At 39.0% G+C, this 18,368-nt stretch overlaps 1 protein-coding gene across 1 annotated transcript in view; it reads left to right on the forward strand.

Annotated features, from left to right (window-relative positions):
* MAST2 (microtubule associated serine/threonine kinase 2) overlaps window positions 1-18,368 on the forward strand; it is a 354,146-nt gene that overhangs the window by 290,651 nt on the left and 45,127 nt on the right. The window contains exons 11-12 of the mRNA XM_065409475.1: window positions 6,479-6,554; window positions 7,394-7,603. Of these exons, the coding sequence (XP_065265547.1) occupies window positions 6,479-6,554; window positions 7,394-7,603 (286 nt within the window). The remainder of the gene's footprint in view (window positions 1-6,478; window positions 6,555-7,393; window positions 7,604-18,368) is intronic.

An 18,368-nucleotide genomic window follows, 5' to 3' on the forward strand; every position in this document is an offset into this window, starting at 1 on the left:
GCTATTTAGGCAAAACAATGAATGATGCAATCTGAAGCTGGTATTGCGTCATACATGATATGAATTGCATCATGTTATTCCTAGAAGTCATGGATGATGCAATCATAACGAAGCTTACATCACTCTGCTGAACAAATTGCCCTATATCAGCTCTAGAAATCATACAGTGTCGTGCTCTCTTATTTGTCAGTGTTTGATTTTGCAAAGGGACACATTTCTGTTTAGCCAAAGTGAGCAGAGATGCCTCGTACTTGTGTGAACAGTGCAGATAACTTCTGCTATGTTTGTGGTGAAGTGACTTTTGCATCACAAAAGCGCAGTATAACCACTATGGTTAAGAAAGCCTATCATCTTTATTTTGGCTGCAAAATTGGAGATCAGGACAAGAGGTGGGCCCCACACAGATGCTGCAACACTTGTGCAACAAACCTTCGCCAGTGGTTGAACAGGAAAAGGAAATCTATGCCTTTTGCAGTGCCAATGATTTGGAGAGAGCCAACAGATCATACCAGCAATTGTTACTTCTGCATGGTGCCTCCAGTTGGGAAAGGTGTGTCAAAGAAGAAAAAGTGGACTGTGCATTATCCAAACATTCCATCAGCTATACGCCCAGTACCCCACGGAGAAGGACTGCCAGTTCCTGATGCACCTGAATCATTCTCACTTGAGTCAGACGAGGAAGAGGATGAAACTTCTGGTCCTGAACCATCAATGTCACAGGACCCACATTTTCTCCCATCCTCCTCCTCTGAACCACACCTCATAACACAAGGTGAACTGAATGACCTTGTCAGGGATTTGGAACTACCCAAGAGTAAGGCAGAGCTGTTGGGCTCCAGACTACAGCAGTGGAATCTCCTGGCAGGTGATGTTAGGGTTTCCATGTTCCGTGACCGTCAAAAAGATCTTGTCCCATTCTTCTTCATGGAAGGTGATCTTGTAGCCTGCAACAACATCGATGGTGTGATGGCAGCCCTCAACATCGTTCACGATCCAGATGAGTGGAGACTGTTCATTGATTCATCAAAGACGAGTCTTAAAGCTGTTTTACTGCATAATGGCAATGTTTTGCCATCAATTCCAGTTGGTCATGCAGTCCATATGAAGGAAACCTATGACAACATGAAACAACTTTTGAGGTGCATAAACTATGACCAACATCAGTGGCAGCTTTGTGGCGATTTGAAGGTTGTTGCTCTCTTGCTTGGTCTGCAGACTGGATACACAAAGTACTGCTGTTTTCTCTGCGAATGGGATAGTCGTGCAAGAGATTCCCACTACATCAAGAAAGATTGGCCACTCCGACAGTCATTGGAGCCTGGGAGGAAAAGTGTTCAGCATCCACCACTTGTTGAATCAAGGAAGATTTTGTTACTACCCTTACACATCAAGCTGGGTCTGATGAAGAACTTTGTCCAGGCCATTGACAAAACACAAGCAGCTTTCAAGTACCTCCATGGAAAATTTCCAAGGTTAAGTGAAGCTAAGATAAAGGAAGGTGTCTTTGTTGGTCCTCAGATTCGTGAACTTCGAGATGATGCATTTGACCATGCACTGCATGGCAAGGAAAAGACGGCATGGAAAGCCTTCCAGTTAGTGGCAATAAATTTTCTCGGAAACAACAAGGCAGACAACTACAGGTTGTTGGTGGAAAACCTCCTCAAGGCATACAAAAGCCTTGGTTGCAACATGTCACTAAAGATACATTTTTTGCACTCTCATCTAGATTTTTTTCCACCGAACTGCGGAGCAGTGAGCGACGAGCACGGCGAGCGTTTTCACCAGGACATTGCAACAATGGAGAAACGCTATCAGGGCAAATGGAGCCCATCAATGCTTGCAGACTATTGCTGGACAGTGACAAGAGATGCTCCATTTAATGAATACAAGAGACAAGCCAAGAAGCGCCGAGTAGACCCTGAATAGGACTAAACTATGTACATAATAGTTTTTTGCCTTTTTGTTTCATAATAAATTTTATTTATATAACCCTTTTGCTGATTTTTAAAGTGTTACATAAACAGGACAGGTGAAATATTATCATGTAAAGCAACCATAAACACATGAAAAGACCTAGGTTTACAATTTATGATTAAAACTCTACTATCTACACAATATACATAGACATAAAATGTAAAAACTTAAATATCTTAGAAACAGTAGCCAATCAGTTGTTTTAATTGTCATGTTTGAATTCAGCACATCAAAATACATAATAAATAGCACATTTTATCTCTGAAGCAGACGACTTCTCAAAAATTGTAGACCAGTGTTTTCTGTACTTTTTTCCTTGCAATATACTCCCATATCCTCTAAAACGTTACCTGGTCGTGGTCTTAGCTTAGTATTCTGTCTTCTTTCTCTGCCCTATTTTTGTTTTTTGCAGTGTGTGTATTTGATCATCCACAACAAAGGCAAAAACAGAGAGGTGTACAGTTAAGTTTGAAATATAACATGGCTTCCAAAAGCTATACACAGTAGGTCTATCAAATGCTACTGTGTCTTCTAGGCACTTGTATCCAGTGTCTCTGTTGTCTCTCTTTAACATTGCATTTCTTGCTTTCTGTGAGTTTGAACATAAAAGTGGAATGTGAATTCTCTAGATAATGTTCTTTCATATAATCTTGGATGTTGGTAAAATTCACAATCTAGGGGACCGATCGTGCACCTATTGAAATGTCATTTGGTTGTTGACTTCACAGGGAACAGGATCGGGCCTCAAGGGTTTTTATTTTATGCACATATGTCTCTGTGGATTTATAACATTCTCTTTGCTGTTAAAATTCTTTTTAGTGTCAGTGACAAAAGATTAAGGCATATGTTTTTAATTGTTTCCTGAGCAGACTGAGTTTAGAAAGGTGGTGTTATGCATACATCCTCATTAGATCTTCTCTTCTTTGAAAGGGGTGAGACAGAAAGGTCACAGGTTTGAGCTCCTCTGCATTTTTCTAATAAATGCAGCTGTCAAATTGAGAGAAAAATTACATATTAGGAAATATTTCGCTTTCATTTAGTCCCTTCTGCACTACAGTTTTCTAAGGCTTCATTTATTAATAGAAGTGTCACTCCCTGGAGTAGCTGCATATTTGCTATTTTTCAATTTATACAGATTCACGAATATGTATTTTGACAGGCAGAAATCCAGATACCTGTGTTGGCGAGATGTGCCACTTAAGGTCTGTTGGAATGTAATTTCACAAAGAGGGAAGTAAAACTGAGGTAGTTTTTCATTCTGCTTGTGAGCTTAAGGGGACAGATATTATTCTCCTAATGTCTGCTCTGCTGAAATGGAAAACTCACAGAAAATAAACAAATCACCCCCCATTGACCCTCACAGAACACAGAGAGAAAAGCCTCCTACCCTTCTATATTAAAATGATGCATGCATACAACGTTTATCCCCACTCTGAAAGAAAATAATGCATTGCCTTGTGAAGCTTGACTTTCCAATATTGAATGTGAAATTATATTATACAGTATATTTGACTAAAGCTTCTGCATCTCAAACAGATGCCATGTCAATAAAAATATCAGAACTAACTTTATTCACGATATTAAAATTCCTTTACAATTCCCCCACACTGGATTCAGTTATCTGAATGATTCTGATTTTTCTTTTTGCCTGGTAATCTGTCTCCAAGGTGTTATAAAATAACCTGTTTTGTCTGCCTGATAGCCTTTGGTTAGTCAGTTATCTACATAATTACTTCTGTAGTTTCCCAGACTAAATCTCAACATAAAATGTTATAGTGCAATACATTACATCACAATCTTGCTATAGTGAATTAGACATTTAATTTGACATGTTATATTGGGAGGATTTTGTTTTCAATGGTAATTTGGAAGTTGATTGGACTTTATCACTGCCTTTTGTGTGTTCTGTCATTCTGGATAGTGAAAGAGGATATTCACCAGCAACTGAGTTGGAGGACAGGGGGGAAGGGGTGGAGGTGTGTGTGGCAAGGACGCTACCAGTGCACAAGAAAGTGAGAATTAAGAGGGGTGGAGGGGAGGAGCTTTCTTTTCTGGTAAAATGGAAAACTTTTGCAGAAGGAAGATGGGGACTCACTATGTATTTCAGAATTGTCAAGAACATCACCAAGGGGCTCTCAAGGAAAACACTAAATAATATTCAGACACATTTCTGTCTAGACAGCATGTTTTCTCTACATTTATTTCCCTCTTTTTATATAATTAAAGGCAGCTTGAAAAAAAAAACAGCATTTTTGTTTCTTATGGCCCTGATCCTGGGAACCAATACATTTGCTTAATTGGATTTTAATGGACTACTCATAGCAGTGAGGGTAAGCATGTGCACAGGTGTTTTTAGGATCACAGCCAAGGACTCAACCATATTCCTGTGGCTTATGCCCCACTTAAGTCATGAAGAAAGGATGATAATTTCAAGTGGGGAACAAGAATCAGGTATAGATGAAGTGGTAAGAAATAAATGTCATATTTTGACTCAAACTTGTTTTGTAATGAGATGGAAGAATAAATATAGAAAATGAGATATGAAGAGGAACTTAAGAACAGCCATACTGGGTCAGACCATTGGTTCATCTAGCCCAGTATCCTGTCTTCCGACAGTTGCCAGTGCCAGATGCTTCAGAGAGAATGAACAGAACAGGGCAATTTAGAGTGATCCATCCCCTGTCGTCCAGTCCCAGCTTCTGGCAGTCAGAAATTTAGGGACACTCAGAGCATGGGGTTGCATCCCTGACCATCTTGGCTAATAGTCAGTGATGGACCTATCCTTCATGAACTTATCTAATTCTTTTTTGCACCCAGTTATATTTCTGGGTTTACAACATCCGGTAACGAGTTTCACAGGTTGACTGTGCGTTGTGTGAAGAAGCACTTATGTTTGTTTTAACTTGCTTCTAATTTCTCTTTATATTTTTAAAAGTTCTCTCTCTGGTGTCAGTAGCTCTTTACATTTAAATGTAATTAAACTTCACTTTATTACAGCTCTATCTATCTATCTATCTATCTATTTCATCATTTGAAATAAAATTTCTCTAAAATATTCATCATTTATATTAATGGGTATATTGTCTTTAGGAAGAATTTCAAAGGAAATATATACTTTGACTGATTAACAATAGAAAGTCCAAATCTGTTTTTATTTTCCTCTCTAAAATAACTGTTCTCTGGCAATGGATTTGGTTTGAAGCATATTTACTCAGTAACAAGTGTCATGCCTTAATAAAAGCATGACACAATGTAATTCATGCCACTTTGATGGAAGGTATCTCACAAGTAAGAGATTGTTCTTGCTTCCTTCCACGAGTTAAGAGAGTAACATAATCTATGTTGTGCTATAAACATACTGTTCCCAGGACAATGTTTTTGCCTTTAAATAGGTTTGCTACAGGATAGTATCTCTAACGCATGCAGAGTTTCAGATATATTTGGTCCTTTCAGAGAGACATATTTCACCCATCATAAGAAACTTTAAAATTATCTGTTTGAGTTGGTTCAGGCCAGAAATAATTGTATCTTTTAACATAGAGAATATATATTTAGCAAGATGTATACTCTTAAAATCATAAAAACAAATAACCATGTAATGTGTTATAATGGAAGTCACGGTTTATTTTGAAAATAAAAACAATGAAACCGGAAAAATGAAGCCGTAGTGTGCTGCAGGCACTCAGGTAACTACGTGTGTAATTAATTTGTATGTGCATTACTTCATTCAGCCTTTGGCTCCTCTTAACCGTGGAATGAGTCATAGCATTACATACCAACATCAGATGTGATGAAATGAGATGCAACTAATCTTTTGAATGTAATCAAGCTGTAATACAGACTTAGCTTCTGTCAGGAGTTAGTGTCCTGTTTTTCAGTGTCTTCAAGAAGCTAACTTGTGAAAGTGTATTGCATACATTGTGTAATATGTAATGTGTGCACGGAGTGGTGTTAATAAAAATATGTATATAAATCGGTGTGAATAACGTTGTAGCTCCTAGTGTCTTGCTTCCCTTCACAGTGTCCCCTTTCAACATTACAGACTCTGGAGGAAACAGCTCTCCTCCTTCAGGGTCTCTGAATGTTGCCAGGGAGGGATAAATGAAAATGGGGGTAATGCGGGAAATATGGAGGACCACACCACTGGGAACAGTAAAACAGTTAAAATTGGATTGATAAGCCTATGCATCAGTTTTAAATGTCAGTATATTTGATGTTGTCTTTACTTTGAAAAGAATGCCTGTTCTTAATTGATGTTAAAATTCTAGTGAAGACAAGGCAGTTTGTAGTTTTCGACCTGCTAACTCCTGTGAAAACTACAAATTACCTTCTCTTCAGGTGGATTTTAACCTGAGTTCAGACCATCCCTTTTTTTTTCGTAGGGAAGAGAAGCCTGTGATGGCCATATCTGATCTAAGCAGCACACTCACAATGGCTGTTTGGGGTTTTTTTTTTACCATCAATGTAAAGGTTATAAATTATGAATATATTTTTTTCCCTTCAGTCCTGGTCGTTCCCCGATTTCCTTTGACAGCGAAATAGTAATGATGAATCATGTGTACAAAGAAAGGTTTCCGAAGGTAAGGACCAATGTTTTGAACAATTTATTCAGTGAAAGTATTAAACAACACTGTTTAGGATTAATTCATAAGCACTTACTTGAGAGAGATCCAGTTGCTTACATATGGTTTCTAAGCAGTGTAGTTTGTTCAGAGTTTGCAGACATACTCATCCTCTGTTTTTCACTTTAATCTCACAATTGAGAAATCAGAATTAATGTTTAGAGGACTGCTGATGGAAAACTTTAAAAAGCATCCTGGTGAGCGATTACTATGTATGTTTCATATTTCCTGAATTCCTGTTCCCTTTCCCTATTTATTGTTATAGGGAATGTGCATGAAGATAGGAACTTTTTTGCTAAATGCTCTTGCTCCCACTGCTTAATCCTGATTTGAAATAATCACCTTTGTTTTGTTACATCGCAGTTGATTATGGTCAAGGTCCCTGAGCACTCTGCAGCAATCTTGACCAAAATTCTTCTTCAAGACCCTTGCGTTCTGTGACACTCCTGTAATAAATTTAATATTATGATTCCCATTCTGTGAGCACAGCACAGGGATACAGAATCAGAGTTGAGGTTTTTATGGACCCTTAACACTGAATGTTCTGACTTTCAGAAACTTGGATTTTTTACTGCAAGATTCTAATTATGTTTAAGTTAATTTACATGTCATTACAACCAGAACTCTTAGTTGGTAGTATTTTTTTTCTGTGAATTCTAATATCACTGAGCTTTCTTGAATAGTCATATATTTTGGCAATGAAAAAGTGTATCAGTTAGCATCCTATCTGTTCACATTTACATGTCAGGATAGCAAAATTCAAGTAAGTTTGTCTTCTTTTTATTCTTTGCTTTTAGGCCACAGCACAGATGGAGGAACGGCTGGCTGAGTTTATTGCTTCTAATGCTCCAGAGAACGTGCTGCAATTAGCAGATGGGGTCCTAAGCTTCATTTATCATCAGGTTATTGAGCTGTCCAGAGACTGCCTGGATAAATCACGTGAAGGACTTATTACTTCCCGGTACTTTTATGAGCTGCAGGAAAACTTAGAGAAACTCCTACAGGATGTAAGTCCACTTAGAAAATATATAATACGTTGCTTTGATTAAGCCTTTAACAATAAATAAAACCTTGAGTTTTGGGAGAGCCAGTATGTTTCAATGGGTAGGACACCAGGTGGGGAGTTAGGAGACCAGTGTTAACATCCGAGTCTGCCACTGATGTACCATGTATATTTGGGCAAATCACTTCACCCCTGTACTCCAATTTTACAAAAATCAAGAAATGTACATGAATGAGTTGGTGGAGTTTAGTGAAAATTCGGCTCAACCAGGTAAAAGAAATTGCTTTACTTTCATGTACTTTAAGAATTTGAATGACTTATTAATGAGGATAGTGCCTTGAAGGAATAAAAATGTCATAGTTTATAGTGTTACTATAAATATTTGTTTTACAAAGGATTTTCAAAAGTTGAACTTTATTCATTTTTTTTTTTTAGTTCTGCAATGTATTTTGTAGCATTCAAAATATTAACAAAAACACAGGACGACACAAACTTTAATACATGTTGATTGCACTTCAACTATTCAAACAAAATCACTGTTTTCTATAAAATAAAAGAAATATTTGATAAAAATGTCCCTAGAAGTTAATGTTTGTATGTCAGTTTAAATGCCTGTTTTACCTATATGTAAGCTGGACTGGAATTCTGCTGATGACTTTTGATGGAGAGAACAAATTATAGGGATCAAAAGGATGTACCACAGCTGCCGTGATGGGTTTGTCGATAGTGCTATTTGTTACCATAGTATAGGTTTTGACTTGGGAACAACTTTCTAACTCTTGCTTCTTGGTTAGGGAGCAGTTGAGCTGGAATATTATGGAGGTGATGATGCCTGTAGCCTCCATATCTTGGAAGATCACAGGTATTGCCGAGTGATGTAAGAAGGGAGAGATGAGCTAAGTTAGTTGAAATAAACTTAGTTTATTCTCTATGTTGGGTTTTGTATATGTTCTGTGGAGCTGCATAGATATTTCCCTGAGCAGTTTGCAGCTCCCATGATGTGAATTCTAGCAATTTGTACACCGTTGCCATTCTTTCCAGGTAATGGCACTGTACATGAGAAAATGGTATCAAGATTAAAAAGCTGTGCAAAATACTAGGAACTCTTACTCATATTAGCTAAAATCTTTAGCAACCTCCTTTTGAAGACAGAGCTCCTCTTGGTATGTGCTGTAATTACTTGGGAGAGAAAACTTAAGTTTGTCTTCATAAAGATCTTCCATTATAAAGAGGAGAATTCTGACAACACAAGAGTCTAAGGGGATGCCTGGTGACGGTATCTGTGAGGTTTTTTAAAATGTTGCTTATATATGTTAGAACTAACTACTATGAACATAACATTTCGGTGGTACATTGATTTTTATACTGATCTTAAATATCCTGTTGTTTATCTTGTATTTTGCTTACACAGTTTAATCTAACTCCTACTTTTTTCCGTTAATGTTTCTTCTCTTGAGAGTATGAATTAATTACTAGGAATTGCATTGTTGCTAAAGCCCTCAGAGATAACCTTGTGACATTTGCAAGTAACAACAGTTAACCTTTTTTTTTGAGGACTTGGCAGAGCAGAGGAGTGTTTTAATTATTTATTGATAAGTGAATTTGTAGCATTCATGAAAGTGACAGTGAAGACTAGTTCTTAAATACTGTCAAGGTGTGCCATTGCCAATGAGTTCTCCTCCCTAGAGCTATGTGGCTGGATGGCCATGGAAAGAGTTCCCAGACACCATCTGAGATGCTTGTGTGTTTGGAAGTTTAGTTCAGCACAAAAGTAGGATGTGTCTTTATGTTCCAGGGCAAGGATCACAAATTTCAATAGCAAATACAGGTTTTACTACAGTCACCGCTAGTCGTGGTGTGGTATTGTTTGCACGCGGTTGGCTCCATCACACGGATCCCTGGATATGATCAGATGAGCATACTTCCACATGAGCTCTCTAGCCCTTCATGTGCATCCGAATGAGTCTAGAATTGGTGGACTTACAGAAACCTTTGTTGCTACATCCCTCTGTCAGGCTGCCCCTCCGGCGATATCAGAATGACAAGACCTGATAACCCACAGTGGAAAAAGCTGACCAGAGATTCCAGTCTGTAGGAACGGAGGGGTTGTATCTCACCAAAGAAGTTGTCCCGGAGTGATGGTCTTTAAAAGGAAATGTGAAAATTAGACTAGACTAGAAATGTGAGCAGCACAAGCTTCCAGAGCAAGCTAAGCAACACCTCAGTGTGGGTCCAGTTAGACAATGCCACCATGGCTCTTTAGAGAAACTGAGAAGGAGGCACAAGAAGCAAAGATGTCACTGAAGAGTAGCACCTATTGATGACTTTTGTGGGGAAAAAAATCTGTCAACCACTCGCATAGCTCAAGACCTAAGCGATGAGGCAGATGGGCTAACAGGCAACAGATATACACAAGAAAATGGGAATTCAATTTCAGTTTCAGAAGCTATGTCTCTGGTGGGTAAATCCACAGCTGAGTGCAGACACCGCACTCAGTAGAGCAGAACTTTATCATGCCAAGTGCAACAAAAATGTTTAAGGGTATGGAATGGCTTCCGTATGAGGAGAGATTAATAAGACTGGGACTTTTCAGTTTGGAAAAGAGACGGCTAAGGGGAGATATGATTGAGGTCTATAAAATCATGACTGGTGTAGAGAAAGTTACTACTTCTCATAACACAAGAACTAGGGGTCACCAAATGAAATTAATGGGCAGCAGGTTTAAAACAAATAAAAGGAAGTATTTCTTCACACAACACAGAGTCAACCTGTGAAACTCCTTGTCAGAGGATGTTGTGAAGGTCAAGCACCATAACAGAATTCAAAAAAGAACTAGATAAATTCATGGAGGATAGGTCCATCAATGGCTATTAGCCAGGATGGGCAGGGCTGGTGTCCCTAGCCTCTGTTTGCCAGAAGCTGGGAATGAGCAACTGGAGATGGAACACTTGATGATTACCTGTTCTGTTCATTCCCTCTGGGGCACCTGGAACTGGCCACTGTCGGAAGACAGGATACTGGTCTAGCTGGACCTTTGGTCTGACCCAGTAGGGCCGTTCTTATGTTCATATATATTTCCACACCTGCCCTCTTATAGGCAGGGTGTTCCAAAAGGTAGGTAAGATCCCAGGGGAAGCAAGCCTAAGGGGAAAAACAGTTTAAGAGAGTGGGCAGTTTTTCAGAGAGAAATTATTAAGGACACAATAGCAAACTATCCCAGTGCATAGGAAAGATAGGAAGTATTGCAAAAGACCACTGTGGCTTAACCAGTAAATCTTAAATGATCTGAAACTCAAAAAGAGTCCTACAAAAAGTGGAAACTAGGTCAAATTACAAAGGCTGAATATAAACAAATAACACAAGTATGTAGAGACAAAATTAGAAAGGCCAAGGCACAAAACGAGATTAAATAGCTAGAGACATAAAGGGTAACAAGAAAACAGTTTACAAATACATTAGCAGCAAGAGGAAGACCAAGAACAGGTTAGGCCCATTATTCAGTGAGCGGGCTGGGGGGGAGGGGGAAAGTGGGGGGAACAATAACAGAAAATGTGGAAATGGCAGAAGTGCTAAATGACTTTTTTGTTTCAGTTTTCACCAAAAAGGTTAGTAGCGATTGGACATCTAACATAGTGAATGCCAGTGAAAATGAGGTAGGATCAGAGGCTAAAATATGGAAAGAACAACTTAAAAATTACTTAGACAAGTTAGATGTCTTCAAGTCACCTGATGAAATACATCATAGAATACTCAAGGAGCAGACTGAGGAGATATCTGAGCCATTAGCGATTATGTTTGAAAAGTCATGGAAGGCAGGAGAGGTTCCAGAGGACTGGAAAAGGGCAAATATAGTGCCAATCTATTAAAAGGGAAATAAGGACAACCCAGGGAATTACAGATGAGTCAGTGTAACTTCAGTACCTGGAAAGATAATGGAGCACATAATTAAGCAATCAATTTGCAGACACCTAGATTAGAAGATAGTGAGATAAGTAACAGTCAACAGGGATTTTTTGACAGAGTAACAAGCCTTGTGGATGGGGGGGAAGTGGTAGATGTGGTATATCTTAACTTTAGTATGGCTTTTGATATTGTCTCACATGATCTCCTCATAAACTAAGGAAATACAGCCTAGATCAGTGGTTCTCAACCTATTTACCATTGTGGGCCGCATCCAGTACTACTTGTTTGGCCCTGAGGATGTCACATGGGCCACAGCTGTGTGCTGATTGGTCCGCAAATGGCCCATGGGCCATAGGTTGAGAAACACTGGCCTAGATGAAGCTACTATAAGGTGGATGCATAACTAGTTGGAAAATCATTCCCAGCGAGTAGTTATCAGTGGTTCACAGTCAAGCTGGAAGGGCGTATCGAGTGGGGATCAGTTCTGGGTCCAATTCTGTTCATCTTTATCAATGGTTTAGATGATGATATAGAGAGTACACTTATAAAGTTTACAAATGATACCAAGCAGGAAGGAGTTGCAAGTGCTTTGGAGGATAGGATTAAAATTCAAAATGATCTGGACAAACTGGAGAAATGGTGCGAAGTAAATAGGATGAAATTGAATAAGGACAAATGCAAAGTACTCCACTTAGGAAGGAACAGTCAGTTGCACACATACAAAATGGGAAATGACTGCCTAGGAAGGAGTACTGCGGAAAGGGATCTGGGGATCATAGTGGGCCACGAGCTAAATATGAGTCAACAGTAATACACTATTAAAAGAAAAGCAAACATAATTCTGGGCTGTATAATGGGAGTTTTGTAAGCAAGACACGAGAAGTAATTCTTTCGGTCCACTCCACGCTGATTAGGCCTCAACTGGAGTATTGTGTCCAGTTCTGGGTGCCACATTTCAGGAAAGATGTGGACAAATTGGAGAAAGTCCAGAAAAGAGCAACAAAAATGATTAAAGGTCTAGAAACCATGACTTATGAGGAAGATGGAAAAAATTGGTTTTGTTTAGTCTGAAGAAGAGAAGACTGAGAGGGGACATAACAGTTTTTAAGTACATAAAAGGCTGTTACAAGGAAGAGGGGGAAAAAATGTTCTTAACCTCTGAGGCTAGGACAAGAAGTAATGGACTTAAATTGCAAGAAGGAAGGTTTAGGCTGGACATTAGGAAAAACTTCCTAACTGTCAGAGTGGTTAAGCACTGGAATAAATTGCCTAGGGAGGTTGTGGAATCTCCATCATTGGAGATTTTTAAGAACAGGTTTGACAAACACCTGTCAGGAATGATTTAGATAATACTTAGTCCTGCCATGAGTGCAAGGGACTGGACTAGATGATCTCTCAAGATCCGTTCCAGTCCTATGATTCTATGATAGCCAGGTCCTCAAGGAATTGTATCATGATGACTGCAGAGTGGCTGAGATTCTGTTGGTATCCCAGAGCTGGTGAACTTCTTAATGTATGCATTATTTACTTCTCAATAGCAGTGATTTCTGAATCAGGGACTGGTTATTCCTAAAGGTGCATCTTGCTTCAGGTTTATGCTTTAGCTCTTGAAAGGGATAACCTTAAGAGAGAGGTCTTTGCAGACAAGTTGTCATAACCAGGATGTATTCTTTCAAACAGTCAACCTCCATGAAGAAGTACTACTACTACCGCCACTGCCACCACCTCCTCATCTTAATTTTATTGTGGTAGCACTAAGGGCTTGTCTACACTACCATGCGGGGTCGAGCTAAGATACACAACTTCAGCTATGTGAATAGCGTACCTGAAGTCGACGTACTTGGATCTACTTACCGTGGTGTCTTCACTGTGGTAAGTTAACAGCTGGCGCTCTCCCGTTGACTCCGCTTGCGCTCCTTGTTCTGGTGGAGTACCGGAGTCGACGGGCGAGCGCTCAGCGGTCGATTTATCGCATCTATACTAGATGTGATCAATCGACCCCCGCTGGATCGACCGCTGCCCGCTTATCCGACGGGTAGTGTAGACAAGCCCTAAGCAAGCCAATCGTAGACTAGGACCCTATGTGAGAGTATAGAAACCTTTGCTGTCTGATGCGTTAAACCAAATATCAATCCTACACTTTTCTTGGCAAGAGATACCATGTAGTACTCAAATGGTGGACTGGACTTGGGAATTAATGCCATAACTTATCAACCCTTTGGCAATGGTAGTATTCTGCAGCGATATAGACAACGTGCCACTCAGAGTTCAGCGAGATATCGATAGATTTCACAAGACAGTTCGTAGAATCCAAGGCCAGAAGGGACCATTGTGATCATATAACTCTGATCTCTCATATAACATAGGCCACAGACCTTCCCCAAAATAATTCCTAGAGCAGATCTTTTAGAAAAACATCCAGTCTTGATTTTAAAATTACTAGTTGATAATTGAAACCAAATATCAAATCTCTTGTACCTCTTGGGGGACTTAAACATGGTCTTGAATTCTCTCACTGGCCTAGTTTTTAAGCTATTTAAAAGGCTATCTGTTCATTGACCATCAAAGTACTATTTCTGGTGGCCTGCTGCTGGGCTAGGATATCTGGAATGCAGAATAAGCTCCCAAGGAAAGTGGAGAAGCTCCATCAGTTGGGTCTTTTAAGTCTAGACCCGACAAATACATTCGAAAATGTTCAGTGGAGAACAACCTAGCATTGTCAGGGAGAGGGATTGAATGATGTAATAGGTTCTTTCCATCTCTGTCTTCTCTAATTGAATGAGACTATTTTTTATATTTAGAGGGGTATTTTAATGGTGAATTTAAAAGCCCTATTGTGAGTCTCTTATGGAAACAAAACCCCTCCTTTACTATAACATTTGAGAGGATATTCCTAGGGTTCCCTTCTAGCAACAGCACCGGGGAGGAAATGGAAGGCAGCCCAGCTCCTGCGGTCAGCTGGGCATGAGGATCATGATCCAGCGTTCCCCACCTGCATAGTTCTGAGGTAGTTTGCGGGGAAAAAAGAGTAGAAAGAAAGAAAACAGGGCAAACCCTCCTCCCCCCAGCAAAAAACAAAAAAACCTCACCCTCCTCTTGGAGTAAGGGAGAAGACACCCATGCCCCTGTCTCCACAAAGTGATAGACTGGCAGACAGAGATCATGTTTGAGGCAAGCACATATCCCTGCAATACCTCAGATTTCAAGGAGCAGCAGGGAAAACTATAACCAGCTTTGCTGTCTCTAGACACTGCCCACCTGGGCTTCAAATTCTCCCACATGCAGCTTTTCTCCTCCCTAGTAGAGCAGCCCTTTGTTGTACTTTCAAAGTTTGGGGCTGGGGGAAATAAACTGAGTCTGACCTTTTCCTCTCCCCACCTTCAAGCTCACCCTCAGATCTGGGGAGGTCGACCCTACCCTGGGAGGAGAGAGTGGCTGGTCAGACACATCTCCCATTTCTTCCCTTTACCCCATTCAGTGATGCTTCCAAAAGAGCCTTCCCCTTTACCTCTCTCTTCAAGCACAAGGAGAGCTGACATTGAACTGTTACTGTGTAAGGTACGGCAATCATCTCCACGCTTCTAGAGTAATTGACAGTCAGGAGCTGCCCTGCCCCCTTTCCTTTAGCTTCTTCCGCAGGGTCAGGGTGGGATGGGCGAGTCGATTCTTCATAATTTTAATTGATTTTCTTAAATTGACTCTAGCCCACCCGTTACCTAAAGGAGAAATGAGGACAAGAACAGGGAGAGATAAGATTGGTTCGGTGCTAGCACAATAATAAAATAATAAATAATAATAATAATAATAGTACTGCCTGGAGGTTTACTGTTTGCAAGAATGCATGCTGGTTCCGATGACTTGTCGCCAAGGTCCTCTTTCTTGAGGTTATCCCTTTCAAGAGCTGGGGCATAAACCTGAAGCAAGATGCATCTTTAGGAGGGAAAGGACTGAACAGTGGGGAGAGGACGAGGAGGTTAGAGAGAAGCTGAGAATACCAGACACTTTCCTTTCCACCTCTCTTCCTCTTGCTTTACTCTCTCCTCTCACTCCTGTGTCTTCTCTTTTTCGTTGCTGTTTGAATGCGTATGAATCCCTTTCTTCCCTACCTTTTCTTTTCCATTCTCCCTTAGATGCACCCCAAACTATGAAAGGACACATTCAGGATATTTCAGATTAAATGCAAAGACATGTCAATGTGATTTCTTTCAGAGACACAGAACTGAGCTACAAACATGTGAGAATACTTCAAGACATCAGTTACTATGTTTAGACCATGAGCTCTTGGGAGCAGGCTACTCACCTTTGGTTAGTTTTTAAGATGCTGTGCACATTTATAGCACTATATAAAAATAATAGATACAATGAGGACTATTTTAAATTGCATTCACTGCTGCAGTATGGAGCAGCAATATAGTCCATTGTTTATCTACAGTATTTGCATAAACTGTAGCAGCATCAGGGAACCAAATGTCTTTATCACAGAATAAGGAAATTAGTCTGCAGAAGGTCAGTGAATGACAGGAATGGTGGAAGTGTGGATGGTACGTAGCTTAGCAAAATCTGTTCTTTTAAAGGAAGAATATTTTAAAGGATAAAGTACATTTAAAACAAAACCCTGGATAATCAGATTTTTTTTAAAGCCGGAATTTCAAGTCATAGGGAAAAGAAAATATTAAACTTTAAGGATGGTTCAAATTGTACAAAAACTTCATCATAAAACAAAGAGTAAGTACAATGTAAAGAATCAAATATTCAGACATAGCTGACGTGGATATAGCAAGACAGAAAACTTAGAGGCACTTAAATACCAAATCTTGTTATAAAATACCAAAATGTTACCATAGCAAGTAAGATTAATTCACTTGTATGTAAGTATAAAGTGCCATATTTTAGCCAAGAAGTATTTGGTTTATTAAATAATTGGATTTATCAAGTGGACTTCCTGAAGTAGGCATGAATTCAAAATAATTTTTTAGACATAACTTTCACGAGAAGCTTAAAGTTTGAAGTCAGAATATTAGAAAATAAAGTAAAAGCCTTCTTATATGGAGCAGTAGTATTGATTTCTTTATCTTTTACCTCATGAAACAAAGTAGAAACAGAGTTCAGAACAAAAGATTAGTCAGTTACTGCGCTGACGCAATGACTAACCAGGCAAAATGAGTTGAATTGGCAATATTGTATATTTACACCATTAGTCAGATTTTCTGATGGAAAGAAAGATGAGGGATATACAGGTGTATCTACAAATGAAACAAAGAAAAAGAGGCCTTATTACGATTATCTTATGCTGATTTTATATTGTCCACTTGAAAATTTGAATTGCTTTCTTAATTAATGCATAAGTGAAATGTATTGGTTCTTGGCACTGCAGCTCTGCTGTTTTGGTTCGTATCAGTATATTAGCTCAATTACAGTGTTGTGACTTGCATATTCCAGTCATTGGTCCTGCTGAACCCCAGGGGAGGACGGTGATTTTAATTTCATGCCTCAGTGGCTACAGTTAGTGACGGATGGGTCTTTCAGATAAGGGAATCGCTTTGTAAATTACCCATCGCTACCTCCTATACATGTGTCACTGGAAATAGCTTGGTGTGTACAGGAATGGCATCAGCCTCCACCCGTAACCCCTACGCTCCCCTCCCCTCAAGAAAAACAAAACAAAAACCCTGAAATGACACCAGCAACCTTCAGACAAGCATGTCGTCATTGAGAACTGCTAATTAGATGGCATGCATCATACCAAGGCGCATGGTAGAAGCAGACAGTTGTTTGGTATATAAGCCTGTGATTTTGAGATACTATAACTGGGGCAGATTGTAAACAAGACATCTGTAGAGATGTCTGGACTATCCTGTGAGAGAAGGAAACAAGAAGAAGCAATTTTACTGAGGATCTTGGAACAACAGCGCTGTGCAGAGATTATGGCTGAGTGGCTCTTACAAGTTGTGTTTGATTTTTGTAATCCTGTAGTTCTCAATCTTTTTTTTAGCCTTTCTTTATCATTTGACAGACATGAGTTAGTGTTTCATTTTCAGAACAGAACACCTGATTTGAATCAGTTATATTTTTAAGAATATTTTGTCTGTGTCTTCTTAGTGAATTAGAAAGAATGAAAACAATACAACTTGATTTATAATAATAAATTGCCTTTGACAATATAAATATAGATGCAAAAGGATAAATAGGTATTTTCTACATAATTTACATTATCTGGAAGTAAATTGATATTCCATTTGCATGGCTCTTGTATCAGAAATAATACACTGTGGTTAATGTTTTAGTTATTTAAATATAGATAACCTATGATGATCTATAAAAATCCTTTTGTATATGAAGACACAGAAATTTTATCCAAAATTCATGCTTTGTCTCATTACTTTAACTGGGTGTTGTACTGTGGCGCACAGAGGAGAGAATACAAAGTGTCCCCAGTTAGATAATTGTCTGTTTACTATTTAGTAATTAGCTTTGAAATACATTCTATTAAAAATCTGTCAAGTAGTTATGGGTTTCAAAATGTTATTCTCTGTGACTTTCATTTGTAATATACCCACAAAGCATCTCCTGTGTTCTCTTTGGTTGACGTATCAGTAGTTCTATAGATAAGTCCTTTTGTTTTAGGTTAAAATTCTAACACTGTATTATTACATGACCTGTTAAACAATAATAACCTATTCCAGATTAAGCAATAGCTTATTTTCCAAAGGAAAAAGCTTTAGTAAGAAATTATGAGAACATACCTTTTTAAAATTGTACTTTATGGTTTTCCAGTTCAGAATCCAGGCTTCCCTAAACCCTTCCTTAGTGGCTATCAACGCTGTCTGTTTTCTCAAACGTGTATGGATTTTTTTGTTTTGTTTTAA

This window comes from Emys orbicularis, chromosome 8, assembly GCF_028017835.1.
Source record: "Emys orbicularis isolate rEmyOrb1 chromosome 8, rEmyOrb1.hap1, whole genome shotgun sequence".
In the NCBI taxonomy this organism is placed as follows: Eukaryota; Metazoa; Chordata; order Testudines; family Emydidae; genus Emys; species Emys orbicularis.